This window comes from Xenopus tropicalis, chromosome 3 (assembly GCF_000004195.4).
Source record: "Xenopus tropicalis strain Nigerian chromosome 3, UCB_Xtro_10.0, whole genome shotgun sequence".
In the NCBI taxonomy this organism is placed as follows: Eukaryota; Metazoa; Chordata; class Amphibia; order Anura; family Pipidae; genus Xenopus; species Xenopus tropicalis.
Genome location: NC_030679.2, coordinates 146,080,269 through 146,098,162, shown reverse-complemented (window position 1 = coordinate 146,098,162; position 17,894 = coordinate 146,080,269). Strand labels below are relative to the sequence as shown.

At 41.4% G+C, this 17,894-nt stretch overlaps 1 protein-coding gene across 1 annotated transcript; it reads right to left on the bottom strand.

The window, feature by feature from the left end:
• Nucleotides 1-1,145: 1,145 nt before the first annotated feature.
• LOC100495545 lies at nt 1,146-17,220 on the bottom strand. Its single transcript, XM_031898282.1, has 9 exons — nt 17,207-17,220; nt 15,524-15,815; nt 14,765-15,404; nt 7,475-7,613; nt 5,293-5,584; nt 4,800-5,216; nt 3,938-4,165; nt 2,145-2,268; nt 1,146-2,056 (listed from the first exon to the last, which is right to left on the bottom strand). The coding sequence occupies exons 1-9, from the start codon at nt 17,218-17,220 to the stop codon at nt 1,146-1,148; spliced, it is 3,057 nt and encodes a 1,018-aa protein (XP_031754142.1).
• Between the last annotated feature and the right edge of the window lie 674 nt (nt 17,221-17,894).

The window sequence follows — 17,894 nt, the reverse complement described above, 5'->3', positions numbered from 1 at the left end:
GTGCCGTAGGCAGGGCCGCAATTTTTACTTTCAAAGTTTCAAAGTACTTTAATAAAATCCGGGCCCTGTCATTGGTTGCGCCCCGTGTGTACGGGTGACGTCAGTACGCACGGGCCGCAACGTTATAAAAGGGCCTGTGTGCGGTCGCGTGTAGGCAGAAGTGCAGAGGCGGCGCGCGTGAGGGGAAGATGCTGCTGAAGCCGCCGAAGAGCAGAAGTAAAATGCTGCTGGGCACCAATGTATTAGGGGGGGCCACGGGGCACACTGACTTATGGGGGCACTGCTGCTGGGCACCAATGTACTAGGGGGGCTGGCTCTTGGCACCAATGTACTGGGGGGCACTGCTGCTGGGCACCAATGTACTAGGGGGGCACTGCTCTTGGCACCAATGTACTAGGGGGGCACTGCTGCTGGGCACCAATGTACTAGGGGGGCACTGCTCTTGGCACCAATGTACTAGGGGGCACTGCTGCTGGGCACCAGTGTACTAGGGGGGCACTGCTGCTGGGCACCAGTGTACTAGGGGGGCACTGCTGCTGGGCACAGAGTTAAATTTTTTAACATTTTCTAATGGTGGTGTGCCTCGTGATTTTTTTCATGAAACAAGTGTGCCTTTGCCCAAAAAAGGTTGAAAAACACTGACCTAAGGGACCAATTTATCAAAATTCAAATTTGTGTTTTTTCACTATTAAAAAGAACATGGGGAAAAACTGATGTGAATATGTGAATAAACTCGAGAATATTCTTAACTACCTCAAATAGTCAGTACTTATTGAAGATAATGCTGAACCAATCCTTGGATTGTGAAGATTCCTCATTTGAGCAAAAGTTCAAGGAACTCTATAATATCCTATTTAATATACTCATCACCTTATAGCTCACGTTTTAGGGTATATCCATATATTCCATCAATTTCTATGAAGAACACTTTCCTTGATACTTGAGCATTGAACATTTTTTCCATTAAACACAACTCTCTGAGTTATTTTTTTTTCATAATGCTAAAATATTCTATCTTTCCTATGAGGAGCCAAAGGTTGTGCTTTATTCTTTAAATGGTGGCACAAAAGCATTCTCAAAACTCATTACATGTTGATTATGATTATTAATGTTTATTTTGAGAAGCTCTAGAAAAAGTGATGTATTTACTTTAGATTCCTTCCTTTTCCCATAAGATAATCTCTTGAGTTCATGTGGGGTCTGAACAATACAATGAAACATTTTGGCACAAAGATACAGCCCACCAGAGCCCAACTGGAAGACAGGATGGCAAAGACCTCCATTGCCACAGTATACATGCCCCGGGCACTGAGATAGGCTGGGATAAAGGACACCCACACACTGAGGAAAGCCAACATACTGAATGTGATCAATTTGGCTTCATTGAAACTGTCAGGGAGGCGTCTGGCCAGGAAGGCAACAATGAAACTGATGGAGGCCAAGAGGCCAAGGTATCCCAGCATGCACCAGAAAGCAGTGGGTGACCCTTCATTGCAAGTAACTATGATAAATCCTGGTTTGGTATCTAAATCAAGTTCATGGAAAGGAGGAAAAAATAACAGCCACAGTATGCAAATCCATAACTGAATAAAGACACAAAAGATAATGACACAGTAGGAGACCTTTATCCCTGTCCACTTTCTTAACCTGCTGCCGGGTTTGGTTGCATTAAAGGCAATGACAACAGTGATGGTTTTGGCCAGAACACAGGAGATGCAGAGGGCAAAAACCATCCCAAATGCCACCTGGCGCAGAAGGCACTTTTCAGGTTGTGGGTAACCAATGAACCCTAAAGAGCAAAGGAAACAGAGGAACAGGGAAAGCAGGAGAAGGCAGCTAAGGGAGTAGTTGTTGGCTCGGATTATTGCAGTATTTTTATAATGAATAAAAACCCCCAAAACAGTAAGTGGAGACAGAGAAGAGAAGATAGCTGCAACTGCTAAGCTGTAACCCAGTGGCTCTTGAAAAGAGAGGAACTCTGTAGGCCTTGGTAGGCATCTGTCCTGCTGTAGATTGGGCCACGTGTCCCAGGAACATGGATGACATTCCGCAGCATCTGAAGAGCAACATCAATACAATTTTTATGTCATATACATTTCTCAAGGAAAAAAAACAGCAACAACAAAATCATTTTCTCAGTGTACCTGTTTGGTTTGAAAAATGTCCCTGTGGACACCGGGCACACTCATAGCAGCAGATTGGCTTTCCTGGTACAATCAATTTTCTGTATCCTGTTTGACAATTCGGGCTGCACTTAGAAATAGGAACCTACAGAAATGGAAAAAAAGAGAAATAGTGAGGAAATATTAAACATTAAACATGTGATTATTGTAATCAACAATTCATATGGTTATACAGTTGGTGAGTATGAATAACCTACACTATCTGTTGGTTTAAACTATAATAAAAAAAAAACCTTGTGGTCATTTTGAGCCAGTTTGTAGCCCAGCCCCTTGTTTCATATCAGAATCACAGTCACTTAGTGCATCTGTGCCACCAGTCCAGTTTGGGGCCAAATCCAAGGTATGAAAATAATTTTAATAACCAGGAATTGTTTCTCTACATGAAGTAGATTTTTCCCTTTCAGCAGATAATTAAAGGAAAGTTTATCACTCAAGTTGCTTCCTTCACACCATTATTGTTAATATTTATAGTAGATTTTAGAGAATTTGCCTTTTTAAAATGAGTCTTTGACCAATGTGCTCTTGGCTCTGGCCTTCTTGTACTTGCCAAAAACCTGTGCCCATTTCATAGACCCATTATAAAACATTGATATTTTCTGGAAGACACCTTAAAGTATATCAATTCATCTTCTATTTTTCACAAGCACCAAGCAAATGATGTTCCATTTGTGCAGAAATGGGCCCATTTATCAACATTCAGGTTTTTGTGGTTTTATAGCTTATCTAAACCACGACTAAACTCATTTCCACAATGTCAGTCATTTATCAGAAACTCAAGGAAGGAAGGACAAGAAAGGAAGCACGAAGGAAAAAAAACATGGACTATGACTTTTTCAACCCCAAAAACTTCTAAAACCATGAAGCAAAGAAAGATATTCTAGTTGTAAAAGGGACATCTGCCATTGAAGTCTACTTGATCTCAGCAGTTTTAAGATAGTGTTTTTTTGCATTCAGATTGGTCACGATTTCGTCTCATAAAAAATCACACAAAATCATGTTTTGGCATCAAAAAAACCCAAACCAAAAAAATTCAGCTTTAATAAATGCCCCTCTTAGTAGTTCCAATATCGGGGTGGATGTAGGCCATAACAGGAAACTGTATTTATTCCCTGGCTCTTTCACATTATAAAAGCTCTTGTGTCTGGGGTCTGGCTGTGCTCTACACCTAACTCCAGATTCAAAATCAAGTGCTAAAGCCCCTGGGTGAAAAAATGGGTGAAAATATTTGCCAGGCATGGATTCACTGCAAATTTCTGCGTTTCGCCATTGGTGGATTTTTTTTGCAAGAGGGGCAAAATTTGTCACCCACGTCCAAAAATTGTTGCCTGCATCCAAAAATTGTCACCCTTGTCAAAAGAATTGTCGCAAGCATCAAAACGAATTGTCTCTCATGTCAAAAAGAATTGTCTCTCATCAAAAAAATTGTCTTGCGCAAAAAGGATTATCTATCATCAAAAGAATTGTCTCGTGCCAAAAAGAATTGTCTCTTATCAAAAGAATTGTCTCTTATCAAAAGAATTGTCTCCTATCAAAAGAATTGTCTCTCATCAAAAGAATTGTCTCTCATCAAAAGAATTGTCTCGCTCCAAAAATAATTGTCTCTCATCAAAAGAATTGTTTTGCGCCAAAATGAATTGTCTTTCATCAAAAGAATTGTCTCTCATCAAAAAAATTGTCTCGCGCAAAAAGAATTGTCTCTCATTAAAAGAATTGTCTCTCATCAAAAGAACATTAAAAGGATTTTATTTCCATACCTGAGTTTCATTATTGGTCCATATAATGTCACCACTATTCACTTTCATGGCCTTCCCATCTGGAGTGCTCAAGTCGTAAGTCCCAATTCCAACCTGTTCCAGGGCGCCCTTGGCACTCTCTTGCCAATTCACAATATCATAGATGGTTGGAGGGTTCCCTTTTGCATCAAAAAAGACTTGGCTTCCTTCTTTGGTCTTGAAGTTCACATTTTTAACGTAGTGGAGTAGCTGGAAAGTAGAAACATATCTGATCAATAAAAACTACAAATCTACCAGTCAGTTGAACTGAAGAAGCTGCTCGGATGAGTAGTGAAACATCTTCAATGATTACTTAGCAAGTCCAGTTGCTTTAGATTTATTTATACAAATCTAGAAGATAAACATTATAGTTTGAGTTTGTTTTTGACACAAAAACTCTTAAATATATATACAAACAGATTTTTCATTAATTTCTTACATGCCAAGGCTGAAACGTAGAGATGTTGGCACAAGCGCCATGATGAAATGGTCCATCTCCAGGTTTACAATAAATCAAGTTGTGTAGGGCCCAAGCCATCGCATACACAGCCGCATATACGTGGAGAGGTATTCTATGAAAGTCTTCAGTTAGTACAGTATCTAGCCTTTCATTCCCGGTACAAGCTTGTATTGTTGCATTATCAGCCCATTGATATAAATAATTCTGGTCAGGCCATTTACAAGTGAACGTTTTCTCCCAGAGTTCCTTTATAAAAGGGTCATGAATATCTTTTAGTGGATGGAGACTGTTGAGATACTTGGTGAACGATGGCATTTGTCCACCATGTATTGCAAAACCAATGGCACCCTTCAAAATGGCTCTGAATCGTTTCTCAGAGAGTACAGCGGAGTTTGCCCAACCTTCACTGGCAACCCATACGATTCCAGTCACATTCTGCCTCAACAGCTCTTCTACCACAATCACAAAGTTAGGATCCGTTGCTATGACAACCACAACCTTGGCAGTTGACTCTTTAATGACCCGGGCGATGTGTGGAGCATTCTTATTGGGTTGACCCATCACTATATTTTCTGAAAAAGCCACACACCCTCCAAGACTAACTATCTCTTGTTTGGCCATCTGCATTCCAAACTGACCATAGTCATCGTCATTGGCCAGGAGACCAACCCAAGTCCAACCAAAGTGAGATATCAACTGACCAAGACCTATCATTTGATATTCATCACTTGGTATAGTACGAAAAAATGACGGGAAAAGGTTGCGGTCGCTGAGGATAGGGTTGGTTGACAAATAACTGATCTGTCGGAGTATCAAAAAGGAAATATGAGACTTTGAATTGACTTTTCATCTTTTATATTTAGTTTGTTGCTCTTACCTGTGGGTATCGGTAGAGTCCCAAGATCTGGGCCATAAGCATAGAATGTGTGGAAGCAGAGTCACCAATGATACCAGCAAGAGGTGGCCCTTGGCCACAGTGATAATTGGGTGTCATCTCTTGCCCACCAGATAGCATCCAGAGAGCAGTTTGGGTCGTTAGCTGCAAAGTAATGCATTTGTCCAAAATCTGGTAGCCCAAAGTCACATTTGGAAGGAGATCAGGATCTGCATTAATCTCTTCTACAGCAAATATAAGAGCACGCATACACTGATAATACTCTGTAGCAAACCTGTTGTAGAAGTACAGATTGTAATGGGAACAACTGAGTTCAAATGCAATATTACTATTTTGAATGTAATTAACATTAACCCATGTTAACAAACAATTAGTCATTAAGTGGCATTAGATATAAGGAATGATGTTCACCTTCTCTGTCTGCTCCACAGTAGAACCTTGGGTATATAAAACCCCTTTACCCAACATCAAACCCAATAAGTAAGAGAATGGAATAACTGAGAAGGTCACTACTGAAGGTTGTTTAGCAGTTAGGAACATCAATAGCTCCTTAGGGAACTCCTGTAAATCTCCTCTTCCTCTACATCAGGGATCCTCAACCTTTTTTTACTCATGAGCCACACTCCAATGTAAAATGTGTTGGGGAGCCACACAAGCATGAAAAACGTTCTTTGGGGGTGCCAAATAATGATTGGCTATTTGGTAGCCCCATGGGGACTGCTGGCCTCCAGGAGGCTCTGCTTGGGGTCAAACTGTGTCTCTGGGCTTCCAAAACTTCTCCAACATCTCCAAACCAAATTGTAAAAATGGCACCTACTTTGAGGCCATTGGAAGCAACATCAGCATGGAACCATGGTTTGGGGATCACTGCTCTACATCCACCAATTATCTCTCAATCTCAACATTTTTAAAATTGCTTATCTCCCCTATTAACTTGGGATCTATCCCTGTTATGGAGAAACCCTGATGACAAAGTCCCTTTCCCAGGTCAAACCCTCATGGTTTGCTGGAGTTAACTTTTAGTATGTTATAGAATGGCCAATTCTAAGCAACTTTGCAATTGGTCTGCATTATTTATTTTTTTATTGTTTTTGAGTTATTTGCCTTCTTCTTGTGCATCTTTCCAGCTTTCAAATGGGGGTCACTGACCCCCGGCAGTCTGAAAACTATTGCTCTTGAGCTTGCCATTTTATTATTATTGTTACTTTTTATTCCTTATCTTTATATTCATATCCTGTCCTAATCATATTCCAGTCTCCCATTCACACCACTGCCTGGTTGCTAAGGTAAACCAGACCCTAGCAACCAGGCAGCTGCTGAAATTCCAAACTGGAGAACTGCTGAAGAAAAAAACTAAATAACTGAAGTAAAAAATTAAAATCAGTGGCAAATTGTCTCAGAATATCAGTTATATAAATAATTTAATGTGCAGCTCATGGGAACCCTTGGCCGGTGGAAAGTAATTAAAATACAGGAATAACATGCTACTATGGGCATTATTCAGATATTTTGCCTGAAATGTCTTTTGAGATCCTATCAGGTTGACCAAGCCCTTTATTGCCTTATCTTACATACTTGGTACTCAATTTCTGGTTAGTCATGGCACTCTATCATTTAAATCACTGGTTGCTAAGGTAACCTTCAAACCAAAAGGTAAAACCAATAAATAAAGAAAATAAAAATAAAATACCATAGCAGCAGGGCCCCCCAGCCCCTAAACCTGCCGCCGACATGGCCAAATGTCAAATAGACATTGGGATAGCTGTAGGGTTTATCATGTCGGCCTAGGTGATCATAGCAGGTGGTTCAAAAAGTATATGGGCACCGTTATGAATTCCACCAACATATTCTGCCCTTCCTGGCATACCAGTGAACTCAAATGGCATTAAACACAGATGGCACTAACACTTTTGAGAGCTCTGTAGGGTTCTCTTCTTCTTCTAACGTTAATATCATAGGTACTTTGTTACTTACATCTCACATTGTAGTTCTAGGGGTTTACGGGTGAAATCGAGGTAATTGTAAGTCCTACTCAGATGAATCATAAAGTTTCCCCCTATAATAATATCTCCTGTGCGGCTCAGATAGCCCCTAATGCTGTCACTGGTCAAGCTGCAACCAGACGTGAAGTCCAAAGAGGTGCTCACCCCCAGTGCTAACGTACACAAAATCCATGCCATGGAGAAGGTAAACCAGTTGGCTTTGAGGAACATCTCTAATGTACAACCAAGAAGCTCTTTCAGGTTTTCCTTGCCTTGCACAAAAACTCTTATTATCGAATACGTTGAGCAGGGATTTCTGAGCTGAATTTATAGGCAGCAGTAAGACATAGGCCTTGGGGATCACAGACTTTCACAGCAATTACGCCAGGCACAACTACTCAGGGAGTTTAAATGGATTCAATAATGAGTTCAGAAAATCTTAATAGCAACTCCCTATCTGAAATAACATTTCAAAATATAATTTTGCATCTCAATAAATAGGATATTGCCCAGATATCTACGGGGCAGGTTTGAAAGGTCAGCCAGGTCTGCACTAATTTTTTCCAGCATGTAGGTCATGTATTATTATATGTGTTATTATATTGTTATGATGCACTGAATATGGGCAAACCAAAGCTCAAAAATATATAGCTAGAGATGTTGTGTTTTATACACTGAAGTTACTGTACCAGACCAAAGGTTTAGCAGCCCCATAACAGTAATGATCCGGACTTTTAAAGTTGTCAAATGCAGACTCTAATCATCTGTTCTAATCATCTGAGGCCATGCTCAGTAGGCCAACAGCACTATTTTTAAGCTGGTCAACTACGTCAAAGTAGTACGTCATACCTGCAACTTGCATGCTTTCAAGGTTAAACCTCCGGAATGGTTGTCCATTTATTGGCCCATTGGGATCACCTGACCGTGGCTGCGAAGGGTGGGAGCTACAACATGGAGCTGGCAACTAATCCCGTATAAACTATACCAGGAAGGGCATTTCTTGGTAGCTTAATGCACAGATTGTCATAATGTACTATATATATTGGTAATGGGGGAGTGCAGAGGGGCTCTTTTTTTTGTCTTTATGAATTTTGTGGTCACAGGCTTATCACATCACCGCCTAATGGTTTAAAACTTAGTGGTGAGCACAACTTTAGTCAACTTTTAGTCAAGTAGTCAAGGCAGGAGATGATAAGAAACTGGATAAATGCTTTGTTGTGTCTAAACTGAGGCAAGGGCATATTTGGTCCATGTTGCGCAGATGAATATGACACGATTTGGCAAGGATTTGGATGTATGTTGTAAAAAACAGATGTTAGTCTTAGATAATTCCTAGGCAGCGCCTGTGTAGTTGATGGAAAGGTGATGTTATTGAGTGTGTGTGAGACCAGAGGGACAGGAGAGGATGTTGGAGGAAATATAATAAATTCTGTTTTAGAAAAATTCTATTTCAGGTTGTGCTGTAACATCCAGGAGGAGATGGCAGACAGTCTGTGACTTGGGAAAGGACAGAAGGAGAGAGGTCAGGAGTAGACAGGTTGCGTTGAGTGCCATCAGCATAGAAGTGGTGAAGAAGTTGTATAGAGTGAGAAGAGCAGGGGCCTAAGACAGAGCCTTGAGGAACCCCAACAGAGAGAGGAAATGAGGTGGAAGAAGAGTTAGAGAAGACAACTTTAAAGAAATGGTCACAAAGATAAGATTTACACCAAGGGCAGTATCATGAATGCCAGCTGAGTACAGAATATCTAGGAGGAGTGAGAGGTCAACTGTGTTAAAGGTTGTGGACTGATCTAGAAAGATGAGACAGGAATGGTGACCTGTAGACTTTGCCAGAAGAAGATCATTGGTTACTTTGGTGAGAGCAGTTTCTGTTGAGCGTTTTGGGCGGAAACCAGATTGCAGGGGGATCAAGAATGGATATGTGAGTGAGATGCTTGACCAGGAGGTTGTAGACAAGCCTTTCCAACTATCTGGAGGCAAAGGGAAGAAGGGGAACTGGACGATGATCGTGGGAGAAATGGAATCTCTCAACAACCTTTAGTTGTTTGCACACATTTTTGCACATACGGGTCGCACCTACATTACTCAATGAGACCAATAAGCTTTATATCAGGATTTGTATTTACATGATAGTTCTAATACCTATAGAAAGAATTGCATTGTTTTGGTTGGAAAAAAAATGGGCAAAAGTCCAAAGTTCAAGTGAATTTCTCAGTATATGATAATCATATACCTAATAGGTAACAATATAATAGATGTATTGCTCATGATTTTATACCTTCGGCAGTTAGCTGGCCTCGTGGCAACCTTCTCTCCAAGAAAGCCAACTTAGTATCCGTTGAATAGTACAGTACTTAATATTGTTATTCGTTGTCTCATTCATTTCTTATAAGATGTTCTCTGGAATTCAGGTGGGGTTTGAACAATAATATAAACATTTTTGGCACAAAGATACAGCCCACCATTGCCCAACTGGAAGACAGGATGGCAAAGACCTCCATTGCCACAGTATACATGCCCCGGGCACTGAGATAGGCTGGGATAAAAGACACCCACACACTAAGGAAAGCCAACATACTGAATGTGATCAATTTGGCTTCATTGAAACTGTCAGGGAGGCGTCTGGCCAGGAAGGCAACAATGAAACTGATGGTGGCCAAGAGTCCAAGGTATCCCAGCATGCACCAGAAAGCAGCAGCTGACCCTTCATTGCAGTTAACAATAATAATTCCTGGTTTAGTGTTAGTGTCAAGTTCAGGGAAGGGAGGAAAGTAGATCAGCCATATCATACACATACAAAACTCAACAAATACACAAAGGACAGTAACACAGTAGGACACCTTTAAGCCTATCCACTGTTTTAACCTGCTGCCTGGTTTGGTTGCATTAAAGGCAATAATTACAGTAATAGTTTTGGCCAGAACACAGGAGATGCAGAGGGCAAAAACCATCCCAAATGCCACCTGGCGCAGAAGGCACTTTTCAGGTTGTGGGTAACCAATGAACCCTAAAGAGCAAAGGAAACAGAGGAACAGGGAAAGCAGGAGAAGGCAGCTAAGGGAGTAGTTGTTGGCTCGGACTATTGGTGTCTTTTTATAATAAATGAAAACTGCTAACATTATAAGTGGGATCAGGGAAGAGAAGATGGAAATGGCTGCTAAGCTGTAACCCAAAGGTTTTTCATAGGAAAGGAACTCTGTAGGCCTTGGTAGGCATCTGTCCTGCTGTAGATTGGGCCACGTGTCCCAGGAACATGGATGACATTCCGCAGCATCTGGAAACTCAAAAATAATGTTGTAATCTTCGTGTTATTAATATCCAAGGAAACAAGTCAAATGATTACACTACCTGTTTGGTTTGAAATCTGCCCCTGGGGACACCGGGCACACTCATAGCAACAGGATGGTTTTCTGGGTACCATCATCTGCCTGAATCCAGATGTACAGCTTGGGCTGCACTTGGACAGAGGAACCTATTGAAATCAAACAAGGATTATATAGAAATATGGGACTGAGTACTGAATCATCAGTATTGAAATATGAATATATTATATTGCCATACAGGTAAAAAAAAGTCCACCTTTACACTAAAGAAAAACAAAACCAAACATCAGGGTGCAACCCCCATTGACTTCACCATTAACCTGTTACCCCAAGAAGACACCGCTCCTCTTTAAAAACACACTGGGGCTCATATATAAAGTTTGTGCAGCGCATATTTTTTGTTTTGCGCATGTTTTCCCCTAAACGCTTAAATTTTGCACCGCTGTTCCCGTCTTTCCTTTTTTTGCAAATCGAAGTGAAATGTGAATCTTCAAATTTGAAATTTGAAAATGAGATTGCAGTTTCCTCGAGCAGGCCTTCTGTGCAAGCTTATTTAGCGCTACTATAGCGCCGATTTTCACTTGGCGAATCTAATTTTGCAATTTGCAAAAAAGTTGAAAAATTTGCAAAAGTCGCGTCAAAGGAAGAAAAAAAAAAAAACCGCTGCCATGTAAAATAAAGGCATAAGCAAAAAAGTGTCTGCACACTCAAAAATTGCAAAAGAAAAGAAAATTTTATTAAATACAAAACATAGAAAATAAAGCCCAACGTGTTTCAACCCAATAATGGGTCTTCATCAGGGGAAAAAAGAATGAGGAAGACCCATTGTTGGTTTGAAACGCATTGGGCTTTATTTTCTGTTTTGTATTTAATAAAATTTTCTTTTCTTTTGCAATTTTTGAGTGTGCAGACACTTTTTTGCTTATGTGATTATTTTTGGAGTTGCTAAATGGGTTTTCTCCAGTGTTCTGCACCTCGCTCTTGATTCAGGTTCTGGTAAGGTGTGCACTCTGTTATTTTGTTTTATGTAAAACAAAGGCACAATTTCATAAAAAAAGGCATTTTTGCATAAAAAAAGTCATGTGCGGCAACAAAAATAAAACATGGTAACCACGTTTCCCAAATTTTTCACCGTTTCACGCATTATTCAAATTTCAAAATTTTGCAAAGTAAAATGAGACAAATTTGCTCATCACTAATATAATGTTTCATATACTGAATGGTAGTGTGTTGGGGGATCCTTAATGGAGAAGGATCTGGGGGTTTTTGTAGATCACAAATTGTCTAATTCCAGGCAGTGTCATTCTGTGGCTACTAAAGCAAATAAAGTGCTGTCTTGTATAAAAAAGGGCATTGACTCAAGGGATGAGAACATTATTTTGCCCCTTTATAGGTCCCTGGTAAGGCCTCACCTTGAGTATGGGGGGCAGTTTTGGGCTCCAGTCCTTAAGAAGGATATTAATGAGCTGGAGAGAGTGCAGAGACTGCAACTAAACTGGTAAAGGGGATGGAAGGGTTAAACTATGGGGTTAGACTGTCAGGGTTGGGGTTGTTTTCTCTGGAAAAGAGGCGCTTGCGAGGAGACGTGATTAGTGATGAGCAAATCTATCCCATTTAGCTTCGCCATAAAATTCTCGAAACGGCAAGAAAATCCACGAAACAGCAAAAAACCTGTGAAACGCATTTGTCGTACGATTTTTTTGTTACCCGCATGTCTTTTGTCGGCCACGTCTATTTTTTGTCGCCGGCGTCTTTTTTTTGTCACCCGCGTTTTTTTGATGCGACCGCACCCAATTTGACGCGCAACGAAAAAAATCCCATGTGCCAAATTTTTCCGCTGCGAAGTTTCGTGAAACAATTGGCGAAATGTGGAAATTCGCTGCGAATCCATGCCTGGCGAAAAAAATTCACTCATCACTAGACATGATTACTCTGTACAAGTCCATTAGAGGGGATTATAGGCAGATAGGGGGATTTTTTCCCATAAAAAGGATCAGGGAACCAGAGGCCCCCCCTTTAGATTAGAGGAACGGAGCTTCCATTTGACGCAGCGTAGGGGGTTCCTCATGGTGAGGGCAGTGGGGGGTTGGGGAATGCCCTGCCGGGGGATGTTGGGTAGGGGGTTCCTCACGGTGAGGGCAGTGAGGGGGTTGGGAATGCCCTGCCGGGGGATGTTGGGTAGGGGGCTCCTCACGGTGAGGGCAGTGAGGTTGGGGAATGCCCTGCTGGGGGATGTTGGGTAGGGGGTTCCTCACGGTGAGGGCAGTGAGGGGGTTGGGAAATGCCCTGCTGGGGGATGTTGGGTAGGGGGTTCCTCACGGTGAGGGCAGTGAGGTTGGGGAATGCCCTGCCGGGGGATGTTGGGTAGGGAGTTCCTCACGGTGAGGGCAGTGAGGTTGGGGAATGCCCTGCCGGGGGATGTTGGGTAGGGGGTTCCTCATGGTGAGGGCAGTGAGGTTGGGGAATACCCTGCCGGGGGATGTTGGGTAGGGGGTTCCTGACGGTGAGGGCAGTAAGGTTGGGGAATGCCCTGCCGGGGGATGTTGGGTAGGGGGTTCCTCATGGTGAGGGCAGTGAGGTTGGGGAATGCCCTTCCTAGTGATGGGGTAATGGCAGATTCTGTTAATGCCTATAAGAGGGGCCTGGATGAGTTCTTGATCAATCAGAATATCCAAGGCTATTGTGATACTAATACCTACAGTTAGTGTTAGTGGTTGTATATATTGTTTATGTATGTGAGTGTATAGATTGGTAAGTATAGGTTGTGGGTGCTGGGTTTACTTGGAAGGGTTTAACTTGATGGACTCTGGTCTTTTTTCAACCCTATGTAACTATGTAATATATATTTCAGTCATATTAAGCCTTGAAGTAGTACACTGACAAGTTGTGCTGCCCATACCTGAGTGTTGTTGTTGGTCCATATAATAGCAGGAATGTTTATTTTCAAGGTATTTCCATTAGATGTACTCAGGTCATAACTCCCAACAACAACCTGTTCCAAAGTGCAGTTGGTACCCCCGTGCCAATTCACAATATCATAGACGGCAGGTAGGTTCCCTTTTGCATCAAAAACAACTTGGTTTCCAAATTTGGTCTGAAAGTTTAGATTTTTAATGTAATAAAGAAGCTGAAATGAAAAACATTATATATTAAGTTGAATCCAGTGTTCATAATTGAATAGATGTCTATGAAGATTCTCATTCATCCAGGCCATGATATACAGTATCTAGTAGAGTTAAGTCTAAAACAACTGGACTTTTCTGGGTTTTTCTTGATGGACTATTGTCCAGGGCCGGAACTAGGGGTAGGCAGAAGAGGCAGCTGCCTAGGGCGCAACGATTGTCATTAGCGGCGGAGGCAATGACTGATCTAATCGCCCCCTCCTCACCGCCTCCTGTGCTTTGGCGCGCATGCGCCGTTTGGGGGGGGGGCGGGGAGGTGGGCGGAGTTGGCTGACCGGGTTGCCTAGGGTGCCCAGTCGGCTTGGCCTGCCCCTGCTATTGTCTATGAAGATTCTCATTCATCCAGGCCATGATATACAGTATCTAGTAGAATTAAGTCTAAAACAACTGGACTTTTCTGAGTTTTTCTTGATGGACTATTGTCTATGAAGATTCTCATTCATCCAGGCCATGATATACAGTATCTAGTAGAATTAAGTCTAAAACAACTGGACTTTGCTGAGTTTTTCTTGATGGACTATTGTCTATGAAGATTCTCATTCATCCAGGCCATGATATACAGTATCTAGCAGAATTAAGTCTAAAACAACTGGACTTTCCTGAGTTTTTCTTGAAAATGTTTCACCACTCATCCGAGGGGCTTCTTCAGTTCAAACTTTTGAACTGTTTCAGTTCTTCAGTTCGAAAAGTTTTCAAGAAAAACTCAGAAATGTCCAGTTGTTTTAGACTTAATTCTACTAGATACTGGAAATTGAGTAGATAAAACTAGAGCAGGAATCTCTTACTTGCCAAGGGCGAAATGAAAAGATGCTGGAGCAGCCAACATAATGGAATGGTTCAGTTCTTGGAGGACAATCAAGCAAAGCTTGTAGGGCCCATGCAATTGTGTAAACAGCCGTGTATACATTGAAAGAAATTCTATGATAGTTTCCAGTTAGAAGACTCTCAAGTGTTTCATTCCCCGTACATGTCTGGATTGTAGAATTGCTGCTGAGTTGAACAGGATTGCCCTGGTTGAGTAAAATACATGAGAATGTTTGTCCCCAAAATTCTTCTATGAATGGGTCGTAAAAATCTTGAAACGGATGAAGTCTTTGGAAGTATTTGGTAAATTCTGGCATTTTCGCACCATGAATGGCAAAACCAATGGTGCCCACCAAAACCACTTGGAATTTTTTTTGAGAGAGTAGAGCCGAGGTTGCCCAACCTTCACTGGCAACCCAAATTTTATCCGTCACGTTCTCCCTCAGTAGCTCTTCCACCACAATGACAAAGTTATGATCAGATGCAATCACAACCACAACTTTTACAGATGACTCTCTTACGACCTGGACAAGTCGTGGAGCATTCCTGTTGGGTTGACCAATCAAGATGTTCTCAGCAAAAGCAACACAAGCTCCAGCGTTTATTATTTCCTGTTTCGCCATCTGAAGTCCAAACTGTCCATAGTCATCATCATCAGCTATGAATCCAACCCAAGACCAATCGAAATAAGACACCAGCTGAGCCAGACCCCTCATTTGAAACTCATCACTAGGGATTGTACGGAAGAAGGAAGGAAACAGGTTCCGATCACTAAGAATAGGGTTGGTTGACAAATAACTGATCTGCAAGATGCATTTTATGGGGACAAAAATAACAAAGGTAGTAATTATGTTTGAGATATAATATGTATATAATATGTACAAGTGTAGAATTATATTTTCAGTTTAGCATATTGCCTTACCTGTGGATATCTGTAAAGCCCTAATATTTCTGCCATAAGAATGGAATGTGTGGAACCAGAGTCGCCAATGACACCAGCAAGAGGCGCCCCATTGTGGCAGCGATAATTTGGTGTTATTTTGTTCCCACCCGAGAGCATACAAAGAGCTCCTTGTGCTGAGCGCCTTAGGGTGGTGCATTTGTCAAAAATCTGGAAGCCCAAGGTGATGTTGGGAAGAAGCTCGTGATCTCCATTTATCTCTTCCACCGCAAATATTAGGGCCTGCATACTCTGGTAATACTCAGTAGCAATCCTGGTATAAAGGAGAGGACAAAGGGAATACCTGTTTCAGAATGTGTTATTTTATACTTGGAAACAGTAGGAGAATTAATGGTCTATCTAGTAGGGTTGTAGCTTCCTGCCTGGGGTGTCCTAGATTCACATCTTCTGCTGACCTTAGTTTTCAAATATGTTTTTACCAAAGCATCAGATTTATTTATACAAAGACTGACAACATTTTTATGAAATGAACATGTTAAGCCCCTCTGCATGTCTGGCAATTCTGGACTTGGATACAAAGCTGGAACCAGGGGGAGGCAGAAGATACAAGTGCCTAGGGCTTCATTTTGCCTTCTCCTAGTTTTGCTTCCTGAAACTGAAGCTGCCGCCGGCTGGGGAGCTGAAAGTCACCATTGTGCGTTGCATTGACACTCCTGCTTGACACCCCCCCATTTGTCATTTCACCGGGGTGGGGGGTGGGGTACGAACAAGAATGTGTGGTTGCCTTGGATGCTGTTAAGAGTTGGACCAGCATTACTTGGATAACATTAAGAATGGCGTGGATAATCAATCATCCCTTTCACACGTTTTCTCAAACAGATTCCTGGGTTCAGTAAATGTTGTAGGTAAAAATGACCTTTGAAACGTGTGCCAAAGTTTTATATAAAAAGGAGAAAGTAATTTGGAGACCAAACATCATAAATTTGAAAATCAGAAAGAAAACAGACACTTTGATCAAATCCAAGAAATTGCTGATGTTTTATAAATGGGCCCTGAGGTAAAAATAACTAGTGATGAGCGAATCTGTCCCGTTTTGCTTCGCCATAAAATTCGCGAAACGGCAAGAAAATTCACAAAACACATTTGTCGTACTATTTTTTTTTTTGTCGCCCGTGTCTTTTTTGTCACCCACGGCTATTTTTTTTTGTCTGCTGCATCTATTTTTTGGTGCTGCTGCTATTTATTTGTTGCCCACGTTTTTTTACATGACCGCGCCCAATTTTGACGCGACCGCACCCTTTTTTGCCGCGACCGCGCCCTTTTTTACGCAACCGTGCACAATTTGGCACGTGACCAAAAAATTCTGCACAGCGAATTTTCACTGAAGTTTCACGAAACAATAAGCCAATGCCGAAATGCGGAAATTCACTGCGAATCCATGCCTGGCAAAAAAATTCGCTCATCACTAGAAATAACTCCATAAAAATCATTCCTTCTTATCAAGTAAATGCAAACCTTTCAAACCAACCATTACATATCAAGATATTGAGCAGTTTGGCTAGTTTTGGTCAAAAATAACATTTACAACTGAACACAAGCTCAACACAAATGTTACAGCTTCTCGGTGTTGCTTTTATATGACCCTTTAGTTTTTGGTGGATCTACAGACCAACATGAGAAGGTTACTTACGTCTGGTTACTTACGTCTGGCAATGCATCTCCGGGGGTTTTCTAGTAAAATCAAGGTTATTATCAATTCTACTCAAATGCACTGGAAAGGTTCCCCCTATAACTATATCTCCCGGCTGGCTTACATAGCCAGTAATGGGCTCACTGGGAAGGCTGCAACCAGAGCCAAAGCCTTCTCCTATACAATACAAAATCCATGCTGTAGAAAGGATCATCCCAGGGCACCTCATGTCTAAAATATAACGGGGTTGTCTCGTCGCAATTGATTCTCAAAAAACTTTCTCCGTTGTAATTGAAGGAAGTTACTGAGATATTTTTTATATATTACAGTGACTGTTAGGCCTAAGGGAACTCACACGGTAATTATGATTATCTTAACTATGCTGGGACTTTTAATTAATACTGGAAAATCTGCCTCTCAATGTCAAATGTTATGTTGGTCCCCAAAGAAAACATGTATTTATATGGGATTCTGAGTTAGAAAAAAACACTGCCCAACCTTCATGTTCGTTCAACTAATATATTGCGGATCTTGTATTTAGCCAGGTATGAAATAAAATACAATTTAACGTATCCAGGTGATCTTTGGAGTTCAAGTTCTCCAAACTCCTTGAGTCCTCCCTGTCTGCAGTGAATTTTATCAGCACAGTAATATGAGAACAACAAAATAAAACAATATACAGGTATGGGGTCCGTTATCCGG